This window comes from Cebidichthys violaceus, unplaced genomic scaffold (assembly GCF_023349555.1).
Source record: "Cebidichthys violaceus isolate CVI_PGR_0920_01 unplaced genomic scaffold, fCebVio1.0.p SCAF_12, whole genome shotgun sequence".
NCBI classification, from domain to species: Eukaryota; Metazoa; Chordata; class Actinopteri; order Perciformes; family Stichaeidae; genus Cebidichthys; species Cebidichthys violaceus.
Genome location: NW_027176285.1, coordinates 10,101,016 through 10,121,129, shown reverse-complemented (window position 1 = coordinate 10,121,129; position 20,114 = coordinate 10,101,016). Strand labels below are relative to the sequence as shown.

At 39.6% G+C, this 20,114-nt stretch overlaps 1 protein-coding gene across 1 annotated transcript in view; it reads right to left on the bottom strand.

Moving 5' to 3' along the window:
• Positions 1–3,161: 3,161 nt before the first annotated feature.
• The window catches only part of pappaa (pregnancy-associated plasma protein A, pappalysin 1a), an 88,257-nt gene continuing 71,304 nt past the window's right edge, over positions 3,162–20,114 (bottom strand). The window contains exons 20-22 of the mRNA XM_068706299.1: positions 18,624–18,695; positions 17,144–17,242; positions 3,162–5,596 (exon numbers count right to left, since the gene is read on the bottom strand). Of these exons, the coding sequence (XP_068562400.1) occupies positions 5,492–5,596; positions 17,144–17,242; positions 18,624–18,695 (276 nt within the window). The 3' untranslated portion in view covers positions 3,162–5,491. The remainder of the gene's footprint in view (positions 5,597–17,143; positions 17,243–18,623; positions 18,696–20,114) is intronic.

Below are 20,114 nucleotides of genomic sequence, written 5' to 3'. Positions count from 1 at the left end.
AGGCATTGGGGATAAGACTCGACAATATACAGTATGGAGTGAGGAGAAATGAAAGCTCTTCGCAGACAAATTTTAAATAAACTTGTCAATGCATTACAAAGAACAGTCAAGATTGATTGTGAGGATCAATTCCAACAGACTCCTAAGATGCAGAAATGACCATTGTGTTTTTATTCATCTTGACAACAAATAAATAATTCATGACTCAATGGATAAGTTCATGGTTTAGACAACTGACAACAGTGCTTGTACTAAGCCATTATTAACAAATAAATGCTGACAGCGAGTGGTGTGGTAAAGCATCACAGGTCTATTTTTTTTTTCTTTTTTTTCTGTCTTGCAGGTGATACTTTGACACAATGCACAACATATTCACGGTTCATCTCTTTGTATAATAGTTATGATAAAAATCAATCCAAGAGCTACTCCCAAACAGTTAGTACATGGTTTGCAAATACAATCATCATATAATAATATTATTTACATCTTAAAATATATTTGTTGAGCAATCGGGTACGAAACATTGTAATACCACTAGATATCCACGTAATATGTAAATACACTTTTTTTGTATTTCCCACTTAGAAAAAAAGGATCATTCACCTTTTTTTATTAATTGAGGGATTAGGAAACAGACATAAGTGTACCATTCTATAACCAGAGGCCTGTGAGAGGTACTTCATGTGTTACAATACACAAGGAAAATGTCTTACAACAAGATGGCACATCAGTATTTTTCTCCGCAATGATCTGAGCAAAAATATTAGGGCTTTAGACACTTTTTCTTACACTTCCCATCGCTTTGTAATGTGTTAGACACAATGCTTCTGCCATTTTTAGACAAGCAATACAACAACCAGGTGTTAAATTAGAAACAAAGGAGCGACTGTTGGTGGAAAATGTAGAGAGGTATCAAAGCCTGTCAAAAAAGACTGCTATACAAATCATATTATGTGATAAGCATAGGCTCTAGGTGAGGAGAACTGTGTTTCTTCAGCCTTCAAAACTTCAAAAGGCTCTGTAAGCTGGGCAAACATCCTCTCTCATTTTCACAGGGCCAGCTTGACCCTGGCAGCCCTGCGCAGGCATACCTGACAGTGACAGATGAGGCAGTGTGTCGAGGAGTGGGGAGGTGGAGGGGTGAGGGAGGGGGCGGTGGGAGTCCCAGAAAGAAATGGCTGCCACCCCCAGGAGGAACTGACTCATTGGCCTCGGCTTGTTGCCAGTCAGCGCTGGCCACCCTTAGCCCAGGGGCAGCCTCTGTGAGTACACAATTTCACACCTGGACAAATAGCTAGACAAGCCAGGAAAAGCAGCCCACCCATCCCTACCTCTTTCCTTGACCACCTTCTACTTTTCCGCCATCCAAGAACACTATCTGGGGCACCATCAACTCTGACATCCAGTCCTTCTTTCTTTTCATGTTTGATCCCTCTCTTTGCCACTTCTCCTGTCCTCAGCTGGCTGTGTACATATATTCCTTTCATCTTACACTGGTTTCTCGAAACATCATTTACTATATTATGGATTTATGTATTTGACCATTATATACTTGGTTCTCTTTTCACAATGCCTTGTATGTATGGCTAATGTGTGCATTTAAAAAAAAAAGCAAATAAAGGAAAAAAAAACACTTTACATTCTGGTTTTAAAGGGGGAAAAATGATACACTGCACTCAGTAACATTTGAACATGTGGTGGATCCTCATTGGATACAAGCAGTGTCCAACTGCACTTAATGACCAATGAGACATGTTCTTGTGTGGTTGTGGGCCTGAAGTGTACTGTATGTCTGATCAATGCTTGACAGAAATGATCACAAACAGAGCATGATGACAGAGACAAAATGACAGTTTTGACTCACAACCAATAATGTTTTTGTTTATAAGAACAATGTAAAAAATAACTTACATGGACATTAAATATAACTTAAAAAAGTATAACACTCTCAATAAATAGTTCTACTATTTACACCACTGATATGATACGCAAAAATGTCACTAAAATACCAAAAGTATAGAAGCAGCAAACATTACAGGCATGAGGTACAGTAAGGGATCCTGTGATGACTACAGTAGAGAGGTAATGTCCTCATCCAATCCGTAATCGTATTCCTTCCATGAATATCTTGGTTAGCTATGGCTAATGGGTACCTTCTCCAATATTAAGAATATCATTTTTCAAGTTGACATGCAGTCACATTCTGTAGCCTTTCTGATAGTAATATCGATCAGTTGTTTTGGTATCCAGACAATGACTAATGATACGAGGAGGATATCTCTAAGTTAGTCAAAGTATGTGGAACAGGTTATGTTAGTTTATAGAAAGAAGGGAAGGATGCAATGACAGCTTTCTGATTCATCCATTCAAAAGGCTAGAATGGCTTTCCAGTGCCGTCATGATGAACCACAGTACTGCATGCCACTCTAGTGTGTAGTGATTGCAGTTCATGCGTCCACTGGTAACAGGTCTATGTAAAGCAGCAGTATCAGGGGTAGGCCTACTAATATTACATGCAGTTTTATATTATCAACATAATACTTTTTGTTTTGTTTATCCAGGGCCTTTTATGTTTTGATACAATTTGATGATGTAGCCTTTACAACGTCCTTACAAAGTTCATATTTTGTAAAAGTTACAATGTATGGCATGAGTCCCCTTTAATGAGAATTTCTTAATTTAGGCGTTTCCTTCCCCTTTGACATACACCTCTAACATAAACGGATGTATTACACACACATAAGGGCAAACGAAGACAAACTAATTTGCAGTCTAGCTAGACCTAAAATAATACAATTTATGTGTACTCTATTTTTTGGGTGTGTGTGTGTGGGGCCTGTATGGACGATGGACAGATGGATGGATTCATTGTCTGTAGAGACAATACCTCCCTACTTCATTAATAACCTCTAATGCAAAGTCAGTTTAGGTTGGAAAAGAAGCATCTATGGCCAGATACAAATAACACACTAATGACAGGCAAGCTAATAGCAACACAGGGAGTCAAATGACCGAATATCATAACATTCAGTTTGTTTCAGATCACCATTCTGACAATAGCAGCTTCTAAACATTTTTGAAAGACATATGTATATATATATATATATATATATATATATATATATATATATACTTTTTCTCCTTACATGGAAACTAAAAAAGTGCAGTAACTGAGGTCAATAATATAAACACTGATTAAATATGACATTTTGTAAAAAATGAAATACATGAAAACGAAAACCCAAAAATCTTTCAATGCAGCTGTCCATCAAGAACATATAATAATATTTACATGTTTTTTTTTTTCTCGTTTTTTTCTATGTATTTGGAGGAAAATAATACCCTATCACTTTCTCTGCATGTTGTGGTATTGTCTTAGTTCTTCACCAACACTGGTTTGAAAATTACATGAAATTGGTCTTACATTGCCACTTGTACAGCTTGTTGTGTACAATGATTTATGAGTATGATCTGGAATGCTATAGCAACCTAATATGAGTCAGAGGGACTGTGCCATTGGCTCAAATGAAATGAAAAGTCATAATCATGCTGTCTGTAACCACAACTATGGTTACAGCCGAATAAAAGCAGCGGAATTTGGACCAATATGTCAAGCAGCTTTCATTATCAAATGTGCCTGAGTAAAAAACTACTGTTTATGTGTCTTTAGTGAATAATAGCAACACACAAAGCTATTGAAGCAGTCATATAATCTAAAGAAGTTAATTGGTGGGGACGGACACCCAAGTTCACAATACTGAAAAGTGCTGGTCAAAACAACCAAGTGCACTTTTTACTGCAGAGACAAATTAAACGGTTGAATTCATTCTTTAAACACTAGACGCAGCAGAGAATCGTAGGGACCTTTGATTATATTGTGACTGCAAATGCTGTGTTGACATATACATCCAAATGTCATTTTCATGTATAATAGTGTTGCCTGCAGAGCTACAGCTGAGAATCCAAAACTACTGGGAGGGCAGAGAATGAGAGATATGTATGCATTTGTGTGTCAGATGTGGTCTCCTTCCACCTGTACTCGCTCTCACTCAGAGCCATGGCAGATATCCAGCCCTTTATTTCTGTACTCTTGTGTGGCTGTGCTGTGCAATACTGTGCGATCAAAAAAGCCACAGACTCCTGACAAGCATTGACTACATTCTGAACAGGGCTAGGATCATTTTATTTTCAGTTTAAAAATGTTTTAATCAGTGCTTGAGGTAACAAAGTTCTAATCAAGCCCCATGAGGGAGGGGTTCAAACTGAAACTAAAATCACCCCAACCCAAAGTGAGGTGTTAACAATGACATTCTTTAAGTCGTGGTCATGTAGTATTTTTCTTGGGCAGTTGGGTTAAATGGGAATGGCAAGTGAGGTTCTGGGTTTTTTTAAAGTCCTTAGTGCATTTCATATCTGGTGATGTCAACATGTGTTCTCTGAAAGTATTATGCACTAACATGCAGGTGTGAATGAATGCTATAAAGAGGTCCTGTCAGCAGCAAGGCAGACAAAGCTGTCTAACCCTATTAGATATTAGAATGTGAAGATGGCAAGTAGCAGCAAACACAGTAGCAGAAGCCATGCTTAAATTGTTTTAAATATGCATTCAGGAATTTGCTTTAAGTATAAAATTGTCCCAGGAAATTGTATGTGTAGTTGGTCAACAAATAGTTTGTGTGTGTGTGTAGTTGTGCATTATATTTTGGCTTGTGTGTTGAATCTGTGGCTTGAAACGTAACTATATGGCTCTCGCATTCCCCACCAAGCTAGGAATAACCTCAATAGCCTCTGACGTGCCTATGAAGAAACACACTGTACTGAAAAGGACATACATACAGAATGTCTGACCAGTTTACAACCAGGAATGATATAAGCTCCTCTGAAAAGATGTTGAACATGCCTTCAAAGTATCTGAGGATTATTTTGTCTTGATTTCCCTCATATTTGCAAAACACAGAGCTAACATCAACACAATCCCCCACTTCCACATTTTGAATTAACTTTGGTTGAATCATATGATTGTAGAGCAAGGTCACTAAAATAGACACTGAAACCAGCACAAAACTGAACAAAAGGCATGCTACCTAGGCTTGGTTATATTTTAGTTTAGTTATTTTTTGTGTTTGTTTTCCTCCTTTGAAAAAAAAAAGTCTGTTTCGTGTAACTTATTTTTTTTTTCTCTTTGCTATATATATATTTTTTTAATGATGATATTGCAGGGGTTACTTTCCTTTTAGCTGAGAAAGGAAGTTTACTGTGGAGTCTCATGGGTCCCATCCTCTATTCTAGATCTTTCGTTGATGTGGAGGCGGAGACATTTCAGCTGGTTGCGGTTGCAGTATGGATGGAGAGGTATGCCTGGTAAGCAGCATGTGCAGGAAATTTGGAGGCCGAGAGGAGGATGAAGGAGGGATCTGCCTCGGCCACTCAGGCTGTGTTGTGTTGGAGCAAGGGTCCTGGGACGTTGAACAGAGGTCCCTGCTCAGGTTGGTCACCCGAGGGAGTGGACGTGTTCATCCTTTCTGTTCTCTATAGCATTCAGATCCCGACAGGAGCACTCATCCCTTATGTCACAGGACATGGGGAATGGAATCACCTGGGTGGGAGAGAAAAAACATACTTACATTTATAAGGTTGTCACTTCAAAATAAAACAAGTATCTCACTGCTGCGGTTAAGCTTTGGCTGGGTTCAAGTACAAAAAAACATGTAATTGTCCCCAATGGATGTAATGGTGCCACAGATCAATTAGTTTTCCCAATGGAACAAACTGTCTTGCGATGACATTTTTTTTAAAGATCACATATTTAGTCATAAATATTTTTTCTTTCTGTTTTACTATATTTGTTAATATACAATATTTCCAGTAATTGATGTAGACTAGATTTTTGCAAATATTTTTTGCAGGTTTGATATTGAATCAGTGGGGTTCTCATTAGGCCATCTGTCTCCTTTTGGGTACACAACTCTGTGTACACCGTGTACCTAAACTCAGTGCTAAACTGTCAGGCACTGAAGCCTGATAGATGATAAGTTTACCATAAGTCGTAGTAGGAAACGCGCATTATGCGTTCATAAGACCTATAAAATGACATCATCTTAGAATATTAGATAAATTGATATCCTAGTTTCACTGATAGTCTGATGTCAAAGGAATGAGAGGTGAGAATAGCACCGGAAGATCACTGGCCATTGCCCCTGGCGTTTGACGTCACTGGATAACGTTGGCAATGCGTCACCAGCACCAGCTGCTGCTGCCTAGTCTGTTTCCCTCTTGGGAGGCCTGCTTCAGCTGTTTGGGTACACAAAACGTGTCCAGGCCAAACAAGGAACACATGTGGTCCAAGTCATGGAAGGCAGGCAGCAGACCAAGGGCATGTCTGCATTTGTGTCCTGGTGGCTTATCAGATCTGTCTGTGGGGGCCTGCGGTGTCGCTTTTTCTTGTTAGGGCTGAGTGGTACTGCCTTTTTGGAACAAAGGATCTCTGTATACAATGTACAAGTTACAACACTGCTGGCTACTGTTACCAACACAGATACTTGACAGTCTGCCTCATGCCAAACACCGTTATTAGTTCAATGTTATTAGTGAAAGCTGTCTGGCTGCTGTGGGAGGAGTGGCTTCCAGGGGAAGGTCATGAGGCTATTATCTGAATGTGGAGTAGCTACTGTATAAATACTACTACTGTAATGCCATCAAACAAAGTGCATCATGAGTTAGTATTATCTGGAGGGGTTAGTCAGGTAATTACTAAATGCATTAGCATTGGAATGAGAAAGCAATTAGAATCTCCCACTAAAAGATGCATCCGTAGTGCAGATTAAATTGCAAACCATCACATTTTGTTAAGCTAAATATTAATGCAATCCTCATTGTGAGTTGTGACAGGCTGCTTACCACTGCATTCTCATCCCCCAACTCGTCAAATACCAGGAGGTGCCCATTCTTTCACACAAAGCCAAAACGGCTTGATTGCCAAAGTATTCAGATCACTGGGATCTTTCACACTGCTTCGACATCAATGGGGATCTTATCATTTTTAGGACCTAATGATTTAAACTAGGGCAATTCACGTGCTCATTTCGTGAAGTTGATTTACCTGAAAAAAAAGTAATAATCCACTAATTTACAGACATCTCGCTACCAGTGTAAGTCAATGGGAAAAATTATGTTTGCCCTAATGGCATCATGTGACGAACACGGTTTGGCAATTACAAAAATTGTGTTCACAGCCTGGAGCTCTTCATGGAGGTTTGGTTAGACGTGGATTGTGGTAGAGGTTAAAATAAGTCTTTATATAAGTAGTTTGTTATGTAAAATAAGCAAAGTATAGAAGTTACGCAACAATACTAAAGGTAAAACAAGTCAAAAATTGACATGAACAGCAGTCTGAGTTGAAATGTATGTGTTCGTTTAAACCTCCGACCTCCTCATTCACCCGTCCTGCATTGACTTTCGTGGTCTTTACACTACATAAATTGTTGTGAACGTCTAATAATGATGCAGATGTGTTTAAATTGGAGTTAAACACATCTGGTGTGTCCCATTCAGACGCTAAATAAAGGGTGCCTTAGTGTGTCAGTATCAGAAGCCGAGGGTCACTGACCTAGCAGCAGAATGTGACGAGTTGGGTGAAGGAACGGGTTGACCACTAAACCTCATTTTTTACAGATTTTAATAGAAAAATACACAAATGATTTAAAAAGGAGCACAACCCTTTAAACTGATTTGGATTCAAACAAAAATTCCCATGTGCCTTAATGATGTTGCGCTACAAGATGATTCTGACCACCATTAAACAAGAAAGTGAAAAGAAAAAAATAATGATGCATTTAAAAAAATTAATTGTTTAGCTAGAGTGGTGTGTTTCAAATTTTGATATCTATATTAATCAGATTTAAAAACTGTAAAATACTGTAAGTAATGAGCCCTTCCCACAACTTCCCACTTTCTTTTAGTTTTGGTAAGTACGTAATAAAACGTCACACTTTGCTTTGGATAGCAGTGTAAAGTTAATGTAAAATGTTTTAGTTGGTGGTAAATGCAGCACACAGGAAACACCACCAATAGTTTGTGAGAATTGAAGACTTGTAGACAGCAGGTCTGTGGAATGATGGGGGAGCATACTAGTCACTGAGGAGTAGTGACGCAGGTTCCCCTTTGAAATGAGGTATATAATAAGTTGTTTGTGTGGGGGGGGGTGTGTGGGGGTGTTCCTAATGTGAGGGCCAGGTGGGCAGTGCCCAGACTCCTCTGAGAAAATGAGGCCTACATGTGACGACTTTACAAGCCTAGGGCCGGACACACTTTAGAAACAGCTGTAAACCGCATGAACAGTGTTTCCTCTGTAGCATTTTGAAGCCAAAAACACGGGGCTCCTCGCTCCCACATGACTCATTCTCAGTTTAATTACACTATCTCTCAGGTTCACACTTTCACCATTAGAGTCCCTTCCTTACTTTACCGTGCTTTACTCCTCTCTCTTGCAGGTCTCATCCCCACTACCCTTCCCACTACACATCACTGTCCCTCTACAGCCACTTCTGTTTATATCTCTATCTAGAGAATGATGGTGGGTGGCAAATTTGACATGGTTTCCTTTGACCTTGACCTCCAGGGTGGCTGGGCCAGCTGCCACATCTGGCCATGACTTGAGGGTTCTCTCAGGGTGGCTGGGAAATGGGACTGACTGGCCTTGTGGGCCTGGGGGCCCTCATGCTGCCCCATGTCCCAGGGCTGGAGGAGGACTGGGGGAGGACACCCACTAACAGCAACATGAAAGCCCTTCTGAAGAACGCAGACCTTGTCAGAGCCCCATCCTTCCATCTCTGGAACAGGTCAAAATAACAGAGCTCCTCTCATTTATGTGTGTGCAGTATGTGCATGTCAGCCTGTTCTTAAAGGGAGGAAGGTGTGTAAGGGGCACAGGCCTGGGGAAAGAGGATCTGGCTGACCTTGGGATGCATAACACACTGTTTATTAGCAAGTAACAGTTGTTATTAGAGTGAATTATAACCAGAAACCTGTATGTCAGTCTTCAAAATATATTACAAAACATTTCAGGGAATGCAGTACAACTTTGTCTTCTATAAGAGTGTTTTTCATATAAATTTAAATATATTTGTCTACCTCAAATTGAATCATCTCTGTACACAATAGTTAGGGAACAAACAATGCAACCGCAATGCAAAAGGAATTTAAAGGGACACAAACCATGATGATTTTTCTAACCTTAACCAAGTAGTTTTGCTGCCTAAACCTGACCAATCGTTCTGTGATTGTTTCACAACGTAAGCCACGTGGCTTTGTGAGTTTCTGCAAGTTTCATACGAGCCTGATATGCAACATATTCATTAAAATGTGTTGTTGGTTCATTTTTTCTGGCGACTCGGTTTGCCAACATCCTAAAAAACGATGGAGTGTGTGTGCACCACTGTTCCTTCCTTCACATTAACCTTCCCTTCCCTTCCTCTCAGGTGCATTTCACCCCCTCAACCCCTACTCCCCACACACAGATAGAGAAATACCATGACACAGAAACCCCCCTATTGCATGTGCGTGCCTGCTCCTGTGTCCCTTTCGCCCCTTTAACTGTCCTGGCAGAGCCTTAGTAACAGGAAATAAAGTCAATTTAGCTGCCTGCAGAGCTTAAAAAAATTAAGAGCTGTTGCTGGTATGTGCTTTTGGCATCCTGTTATGTGAGTGTTTGCTGCACAACATGTTTAGTTTGAAAATTGGAGAAAAAACTATTTATCCATCTATTGGTCCATCTTTCTATATCTGTAATAGCTCCAAAAGATGGTTTGTTAGAAATTAGATCTGTTTGGATTATATAGAAATAGGTTAAATGTAAATGTAATAACAGCCAAAAGCCCAGAGAAGAAATTTTAAAAAGGGCTTTGTGAATAGCCAAGAGAGACGGAGAGGTTAAATGGTCAGCTGTGGCTATCACAGACCATCAGCTTAGACACACAAACATCAATCATGACACATAGCAAGTCAAATATTGAGCAGTTTTGCCAGACTGAGAGTTGTAAACAGGGGTGAGGGACGATGAAGGATCTAAGCACTAGCCCAGGACAACACCACCACCAACATAGACAGGAAACTCCTACAGGAACATTTAGAAAAAGTTGTTTCAGAGAGGCCAAGCTGTATAACTATATAATCGGTGCCCTTTGCATACTGCTTCAAGCATCCAAGAAAGGAATTCCTTCCAAAATAGGGGGGAACCTACAAAACGGGTCTTTCGCAGGCAACCCTCAGAAAGTTAAACTCAAGACCTTGCCTCCTCTCTCCCCTGCCTCTCCAAATTCAGCCAACAGCTTGCAACTATTAAGGGGAGATCCTGTGGTGACCTTACGTGGAGCCAGTCCTTGCACCTTCAAAGCTCCTGGGGTGGAATAATACACAGCAAATCATCCAGAACTCCTTAATACACAAATCTCTATCAAAATAAAAGACGAGAGCAGCATTTGCTGGGAAGGGGAGTAAAAATAAATGAGCAGCTGAGTTCCACTGCTTTTCACAATTCTGCTCCTTTTTCTCTCGCTTGTTCAGCTGTTATCAGGAATCAACTCTAAGTTGACATGAAAAAAAGAAAATAGGAGTAGCAGGAGGAACCTGGACTACTTAAATAATTGATACCTACAATAGTATTTAGGCATTTTTGGAAAGAGTAGAAATTGCCCAATCTGGAAAACATTTTATTACATTCCAGAAAATATGATTTTCATATTGGACGGTTGAATCATTTCAGATTTGAGATGCATGGAGTTTGATGTTGGGAAACATAATAATAACTTATGCAACTTAAGAAGCCACCTAAGCGTCATCTGCTAAGGAGGGGTGAACAGATGTTTTCATCAGTGTGTTGCATATTTTCAGTCAATGGACTGTGGAAATTATGGTGGTATGAACAATTGGTTTTAGGTCACAAAGTAAACAAGTTCGGCAGATTAGGATTTCTTAAAATGGACTCTTTAGACGGACTAAAGACATAAAAAGATATATGACCCTTGCTGAAGAGGGAAAGTCTGTTGTAACATTTTGTTTTGCACTGTTATTTTCCCTTCACCTCATTACCAAAGATCAGAGGAAAAGTAGATGTAAAGGTTTTTGGCAGAGGAACAGAAGAAAGGTGTGTCTGTGTGCGTGGATCATATCATATTGTTGCTCTCACGAGCGGTGTCACAACATGCTGGGGACTACAACACTAGCAAGATTCCCACTGAGTTACCAGACCTCTTGTGTGTGTGTGTGTGTGTGTGTGTGTGTGTGTGTGTGTGTGTGTGTGCGGGTGTGTGAGTGTGACAGAGACTGTGAGTGGGATTGAGAGTGAGAAAGAGAGACTGTGAATGAGTATCTCTGGCAGTGAATGAGTAGGAGAAAGATTGAATGAGAGTACGAGGGGGAAAGAAGGAGAGAGTTGGATGGCTGGTTTATCCACTTAAGTACTGTTATAGCTAGACACGACAGCCATTCCTTCCTACTGGAAATCTTTGAAAAGGGGTAGCAAATACATATTTTCTTTTTTGTCAAAAGACTAAATAATTTTCTTGAACAACTCAACTTAACAGGACCGACAAGTGCATTTGTTTGGGATGGTTTTCAGTGCTTTTCGCTCACCCAAGAGGAGTCACTTCTCAAACTATAACAATAAATAACAAAAATGTATTATTTGCACACAACCAAAAACGTTGTTTGTTGTAGTTGAGCAGGCCTATAGTAATACACTGCTCATCTTTGGCCACAAGTGTGGTATTCAGCAGCTCAGAGGAGAGAGACTGAGACATGAATGGGTTACAGATTACTCTTGTTATATATTGTGCTTTTGTTTTGCTTTTAGAGGTTTTTATGCAACTCTGTCCTTGTCCGCCTGCCATGCATTTGATCAGTTTAGGGAAAATCAAAATCAGGTGCAAAACACCCTGTTTCTATTATGACTGAGTTGATCAAATAGGGATGATGTTGAGAATATATTTTTCCCAAGAGCAATAAACAAATAAATCCAAATGATAATAAGTTCAGAGGAAATTTAAATGTGGACAAAAACACAATATCGCAGTAATAAACCAACAAGGTGAGGGTGGAAGGTCATCTGGGTAATAATTTAAAACTGGCAGTTTCATTCATGTACGTTTATATTAGCCACGGCATTAAGCAACATGTGTGTGCAAGCAGCATCAATTAGGCAGTGGTCTTACAAACTAACAAGCAACAGAGATTAAACATCTGGCTTTCCTCTGCTCCTATATCGATTTCACATATCAGCTTAATTCCTTAGCGTTTCCTTTTTCTCTCTCCCCCACAGTTGCTTTCCTCATCCCTTGTTCCTGGCAGCCGATAAATCAAATTATGATTGGCTATTTCAAAGCAATTTTTTGTATCTTTCTGAATAGTTTCCAGAGGATCTATGGTACAGAACACCAGCCAGACTGCTTTCTTCAAATAACGCCAGGGTAAAATGCCTTCAAATAAAATTTGGACAAGCAGCCTAGAGTTCTTGAGCCCAGCTACAGTATGATACTTACTGTATCATACTGCAGCGGCCCACTGAATATTTCAGTAGATGGAATTGAACCCAATCTGTCTTTGCTGGCATGACAGAAGATAGTACGAAGTAAGTAACTTGATCCTCTATTAGCCTGTAGTTATTATTTCAGCAAACTGCTAACACCTGTTTTTGCAGACACTACTATTGACCATCGGCATGTAGCATCCTTGGCCTCGAAATACAGCAGCAGTAAACCTGGGCCAAATTCCTCTATAAAGATTAAACACCAACTGAAATCACATGTACATATAGTCATCCCTTAATGCAGTAAAACATATTGGAAACATGTTTTTATTATTAAAAGGAAGATAAATAGTTGGACAAAAATATTGGAGTGGTGTGTCCTTGTTTGATTTACATCAGCTGGAAGGCTGAACCCCGGCGGGGGAAGAAGATAAAAACGTAACTTTCACTGTAGCTTACAAGCCATGGAAAGACGTTTTGTGTAAGCAGTGGTATTAAAGAGTATAGTACCACACCAACATCTAAACAGACCTAATTAGCTAATTAGCTATCTAGCCTGCAAACTGACATTTGCAATATATCTTCCCAATTTACAATGAAAGTAAATGAACTATGAACCTTAAACAGTTTAAAGCAGTTAAAAGTATAAACAATTACATCATTATTAAATAAATACATTTTAAAGCGTAAACAGATAAAGTACTGTTTGTACTCAAATTACTCAAATCATGTTGCTTGTGAATGTCTTTATTAAGGAAAAACACATTTGATACATTTTCCTTGCGCCCCTAAAGTTATTTATGCGCACCAACATTTTCAGCTTGGAGCACATGTGCTCTTTAAGAAAAAAGTTAGCATCAAAACCCTGATTAGTTTTCCGACTATTTCTTGTTTTCTTACACCCAAACATATGACGTTCAGTTAAACTGACCGTGAATTTCTTTGATGTAAAACCTAACAAATCCTAACTCTAACAAGCCCAATGGCCTGCTCTCCTTTAACCCAGGTGAACCTCTTGTTGCTGCAGTAATTTCATGGAAGCTACCCTCCTATTGCGGTTTGCCAGTAAACGTGAGTTATGCAAGTTCTGGCTGAGCCCCTGAACTGGATTTCGGCCAAAAGATGTGGAGATGAGATAAAGTCAATCAACAGCAGCAAAACCACTTCAGGAGTTAGGTCACTTCCCAGTGGGCTGCTCACCGACTTTCCTGCTGCTATTGAACTTGTGAATAAAGACAAAAACAAACCATGGCCCTCTGGACCTCTTTCTAGCAATACGCGGGTCATGTATGTTCATAGCTGAGTAGCACAGTGTGTTGGTGCAACTTCAGTGATTGGAAGCTTTGCAACAGGATAGAGGACATTCATCTTCAACAGAAGGTTGAAGATTAAAGATTTCAATTAGTAAATATGACGTTTTGCGCTATTTCTGTGCTAGCCCATAAATTAAAATCGACAACCAAAGCACTGGCTAGCCTGTGGGCAGTGTATTTAAACTTTTTTTACTCTTGTATGAATATATTGCACTACGCCTAGTGTAGCTAGTCCTTTGTGATTGTATTTGATTAATGTTTTGGCTGGAGGGCCATGTCGATGTCTGTGTTTGGCTGACAGCAGGTGGCTGAGTGTTCAAATATTGAAGAGTAAGGAGCACACCAGCATCTAACCAAACTGAAGTAACATTTGGGCCGCAGCTGAGCAGCTAATTTAATACCTAGCCTGCAAACTGACGTTAACACATTCCCTGTTTGTCTGTTGCAGGACAAGGTGTGTGTTCATGCTTGTGATTTAGATATGAAGGAGACTATAGCAGCGGAGCTAATGTGGGTTGTTGTTCAGAGTGTGGGGTTCTTGTATTTTGTAGCAGGCTTGGTGTCTGGCTCAGTGGGACGTCTGCTCTGCCTGTGATAGAACATTGACATTGCTGCTTTATGCAAGATTTGATTGGCTATATAATAAGTTACTCATCTAGGTGGGCAGATACCTAACTGTATAAAGTCCAATTAATGCAAAGCTAAGGGGCACAAAAAATATTCAAAATGGTTTGGTTTCTGATTATTTTCTCAAAGGAGAACATGTGGAACAATTGATTTACAGAGGCACAGAATTGGCCACTGACAGCGCACAGACAAGACAGCAGCACAGCGCAACAGTAGCACTAAAAAAACACTGCGGTCAAGAGAGCTGTATTTCGGATTGGATTGGATTTTGAAGCATGTCTGTGCTGTTACCGTACCGGTTTTTGGAGTGGCCAAACATTTTATATACCAAATTATACTGCAAGCAAAGAAGACCTGATTTGATAAAAACTATTCCATAATAGATTTGCTGAGAAGCGCATTTCTGCTCAAAATGTCCCAGACTATGACGATCAGTAGTTTTACTGTACAATCTGTACGGGGAGAACTAGCTCAAATTATATTGTAAACTCATTTTTAAACTTTCAGAAATAAAATGTATAAATATGTGTTTTTCTTCTGAGGTTAGCTGCAATTTTCAATGTAATCCTGTTCAGGATGACCCTGACTATGACCATGTCAAATATGATGTTATTTTACTAATTTCAAATTAAAGGGAAAATAGTTCAATGTACTGTACATTGATGCCTTGTTTAAACTCTTATCAAATCTTTTCCTTTCGAGGTTTTGCTGGAATTGTCAATGGAATCCTGTTCAGGGATTGACCCTGAGTATGACCATGTAATAGGCCATATCATTTTATTATATTACTAAATTGAAAACTTGGCAGCCCTGCATAAAACATGTTGTGGTTGTAGTAAATCTAATAGATTGTTACTTAAATGATGTCTGTTTTTTTGTGTGTTTTTTTTAATATGTAAATGTATGGTCGTGATATAACGCCATCAAAGCTGGAGGCCCCCCACTTGCAGGTTCCACCTATACCTCGGGAAAGAGTAAACAAGAGAAGCCATGTGAGTTGATGTTATCTTTCAGATTGGTGAAACATTTACTTCTCACTGTATTTGGAATTTGTAAAACATACTACTCGCGACCTCTTGTTGATCAACATGCAATCTTTTAGAGCAACGAACCCAGCTAGGCAAACCTTCGTCACACAAACATGTCGTAATCTTTTAAATCTGAAAACATCAGATTCAGGCTGTAATCGTGTGCTCAGAGACTGTTACACAATGAAAATAAGAAAAAAAATGTATCAGCGGTCTCTGTTAGATTTCAGTCTGATACATAAATACACCAAATTGTGCGATAAAAACATTTTTTGGTGGAGGTAAAAAATATTTGCCACATGTAATTTTAAGAGTTACATGCAATAGTGCGTGACCACAGAAACAATTATTTTGTTGCATGTACTCTACCACCTCTCCTCTAGGGTACCAAAAGGTACGTCTGGTTGCTGGTCAATGATATTGAGACTTTGGGAAAACAATGTAAATTTGACCATTTAAAAATTATGCAGCAGTGTTGTTTGAAAATTGTTTCCCTAGTGAAAGCCATGATCAATCTATTGCCAATGTCTTTCCAGAAAAAGGTTTAAAAAAGGAACAAATAATAATAAAAAAGGAACAAATAATGAACGTAAAAGAAGCTGTCTTTGAAAAAAAATTGTTAGCAAGAAAAGTTACACGATTATTTGTGTCCTCATGGCTATGGACCCAAAAAGCCCCAAAAATCTGTGAAGGTGGACCAGAAGTAATCCTTTGTACCCCTGAGAGGAAATGAAGAAGCTCTCCCGTCAGACACACTGACACAGCCATTGAGACACATAGACCGTAATATAAGCCCAACCAGACATACAGATGGATATGCCAGGAGGACAATTTAAGTCCCTTGCCAGATTCACAGAAACAGGCCAGGCCAGAGAAGCAGATGCTGCTGCACAGAAGCTACAATAGACTTCCAATCAGTTCCTTTGCCAGCAGCTAGCTGGACTGAGCCAGACAAAGCACCTCCCTGAATTAAGAGAGTACTACCACAAGGATGACCAAACGTAATACGACACAGTTGATTGAGTGCTGACAGATGTGACTTTCTATTAATCACACAAGCAACAGTAAATTATAATCCAAGTTCTTACAATCATGATCTTTAGTCTCTGTGATAACTAAATTAGATTAGAATCACTACCTACATTGGGTAATGAGTAACTTCACATGAATGCAGACACACAAAGACAAATATAGACGTTTTCCACATTAGGTAACTGAATATAACGAGGACTTGATGAAGTATGAATTCTCCTACTCTCTTGGATGTGATATCAGTAATCTGTCCACCAGTAATCTAAAACTGGACACAAAGCAAATGAAGGAAGAATCTGTATAGAGAAGTTCCAAGAGGTTAGATACAGCAGTCTTCAACATTATATTGAGTTGTGGTTCCCATTAAACGTACCTTGTGTAGGTAGAAATTATCATTTATAAAGCTTGATGCATGGCAGTGAGAATATTAAAAAGTCCAGGATAGGCACAGGGAAAGGGAAACATGATCACATGCGGGAGGTGGGATTTATTCCTAAACTTTGTGTGACTCCAGAGTTGGGGAGCAAACACTGACTGTTGATCAGTGTGACCAGGACCCAAACCAACATCATCTCTTAGTCTGAAGTGTGAGATTTATTCTGAGGTACAAGCACGACACTAACCTTCTTGGTCTTGACAGTGGATTGGCAGCAGTCTCCTCCGTCATAGTTACAGAAGGCTCTGTTGTTGACCGAATCACAGTAGTTGTCTCCCATGAATGGCTATACCAGACAGATCAGGGAGAGATTGTAATTAGTAAAAAAATAAATAAGAATAAATGAAAAGAAAGTAAAATGGTTGATAATGGTAAAAAGGGAACTTAACAAGGATGCCTTTTGTTCTCGTGGTACTTTCCTCCTGAGCATTTCAGGATATTTTAGGGGTCTCTGGATAAATTTGCTGATGAATCTCGTGCATTAAACTTCCCTCATCTTTCATTGTGACTTTTTAAGCCCTTACTGGGCAAAACCCGTATATCAAACTGAGGACACCATAAACTATTCACTTCACAAAACACTCTAATATGGTGATTTATTGGGTTGGCCCCACCCTCGCCACTTGGGTTACCAATCAGGTTATCCAATTGGCATAAACTGAGTAGATGATATCATTCTTCCATGATGTGAAGTGGAATTCTTTTACATGTTGTCTTCTCATGTGAATGCAGCATTTTCAGAGGAAATACATGTTTAGCACATGATCAGATGATCATGTTTGTAAGAGGTAATTATTTCAGATTACAACAAGCTAATAAGTGTCAGTGAGCTGACACCAGATGGCCATTTGGCAACAGCATTTTTAACCGGCTTACAAAGGTCTAAGTGGCTTCTGTTGACAACCACCTGCGCACCCTGTGCAGGAGGTTGACCTCAGCAACTGGCAGAAGAAATGTCCTCAATGTGGACAGTTACTTGCCAGTGTATTAAAAACTACTGTACTTTTAACTTGAACCACACACATACTTTTAACTCTGGCACATTTTCAGAAATGTTATTAATATGCCCAGTCCCTGCCAAATCAAGTAATGAACTAATCAGCTACCCTTCCCATCTCAGTCCTACCTGGAAGTACGTAAGATGTACAAATTCAGGAGATTTAGTCTTCACCTTCAGTACAGGTTGTTCTGAGTGTATCCATTGTCTGTCCAACTCCATTGGCCGAGCAAAGTTAATATTTCATTAAACTACTTTTACAAGCTATGAAGACTGAGATTAATTTATTGAAAGCTAACTATGATTCTTTGAGAGTGTTCTTTGTGTAAGGGTTGGGGGGTGGGTGGGGGGGGGGCAATTATATCTGCACAGACAAGCACATCTATGTGTGTGTTTTGTGTTATTTTCATGCTCGTATGAATATGTATATGCACGATTAAAAATTACAAAATTAAAGATTGGAACAACCTGGAATGTTGGCCACTGTAAGCATCTACACTCAAATCTGGCAACATATACTATATCAGGCACATTTCTCATCACTCTGTTCGGTTTTGGGTCAAGGAAGGTGGAAGGACTATTAAGTATTAAAGTGTCTTATGATAGATGAGACTATTACCCCACAAAAACAATGACAAAAACAAAAATCTAATTCAGGTCGATTCCTTACCTCACATCCTTTGATGCAGTGGAGCAATTCTGGGTGTGGATACCATTTCAGTCCCATTGTACAGACTATGCTCTGAAAGAAAAGAGAAAAGTTGAGGCGAAGTGTAATTAACTAAGTTATACTGGTGCTTTCAGTGGTTTGGGTTATTCCCCTTATGAGCAGCATTTAAGAGCTTTGCCAAGAGTTCTTTTTACCTGCGTTTCAATCCATATAATTCTAACGCTAACTAAAGTCACCAGGCATTAACTAGCCACACACACACACCCACACACACACACACACGCACGCACGCACGCACGCACGCATGCGCAAACACACACAAACACACACCTAACACAGCAAAGCACAGGGGATATCGAAAAGCCTCATATGCTTATATTGAACTTTATCCACCAGAACAGCAGAATTAATTGATTACAAGATAAAGCATTATAAAAATGTAAAAAGAATAACAGTGAAAGAGAGAGAGACACACAGAGAGAGAGAGAGAGAGAGAGAGAGAGAGAGAGAGAGAGAGAGAGAGAGAGAGAGAGAGAGAGAGAAATAGAGGTAAAAAGCAACATGTTCTCAAATATCTTTGCAGAATGTGTGGAATTCCATCCTGTTCTCCCACTGTGTTCTTCATTGAAATGCAACAGAAAACATTTGTGTCCAGGCAATATGAGCAGCTCTGTGCATAGAATGTGAACCTGCATGTGCAAATGCATTAATGTAGGCCTTTACTGTAGGTATGAAAATGCATATACTATGCTATGTATTCATATACCGTGTGTGTGTGTGTGTGTGTGTGTGTGTGTGTGTGTGTGTGTGTGTGTGTGTGTGGTTGTCAGGCATAGGGGCCGTTGTGTAAAGTATATGACTCAACTCGAGCCAGCAGGTGGAGAAGGGTTTTGTTTACAGCACAAGTGTGACCCGAGACTGGTATAGTAGTGCGTATGATCAAAAGTATCATCCACAGCAAAGGACTGTCCGACCTTAGATGGTCCACGCCTCAGACCCCCCTGTGTCCCAATATCTCCCAAAGTTGACGTGCTTTTCTTTTGTTGCTGCAAACTAAGGTATTTTTTATTTCAATGCTGTCAGCAAATCAATGCAAAAAACAAAGATGGGGGGTTGAAGGTGGAAATAAAGAATGACATAGCATCTGAGGACTACTGCGATGTAGTACTGCATAGCAGAATGCAGGAATGTCTGTGGTGTGTGTAAGCGTGTGTGTTCTGCGGTGAGGGCTATGATGGTTAGTCCCTATATGGTGGAAGATTAAGCACATTATTATTTTGTCTTATAGGTGAAACTTTTTGCAACTACTGTACTTTTATTCTCCTTTTTCCGCGCTCTGCTATGATGATGTCATCCAGAAACTCCTTCTCTTCTCTTCTCTCTCTCTCTCTTTCTCTCTCTCTCTCACTCTTTTTTTCTTCTCTCAGCAAGGCCGTAAATCATGATAATCCATGATTGTGGCCTGGCCTCACCCCTCACTACGTGTAGGAT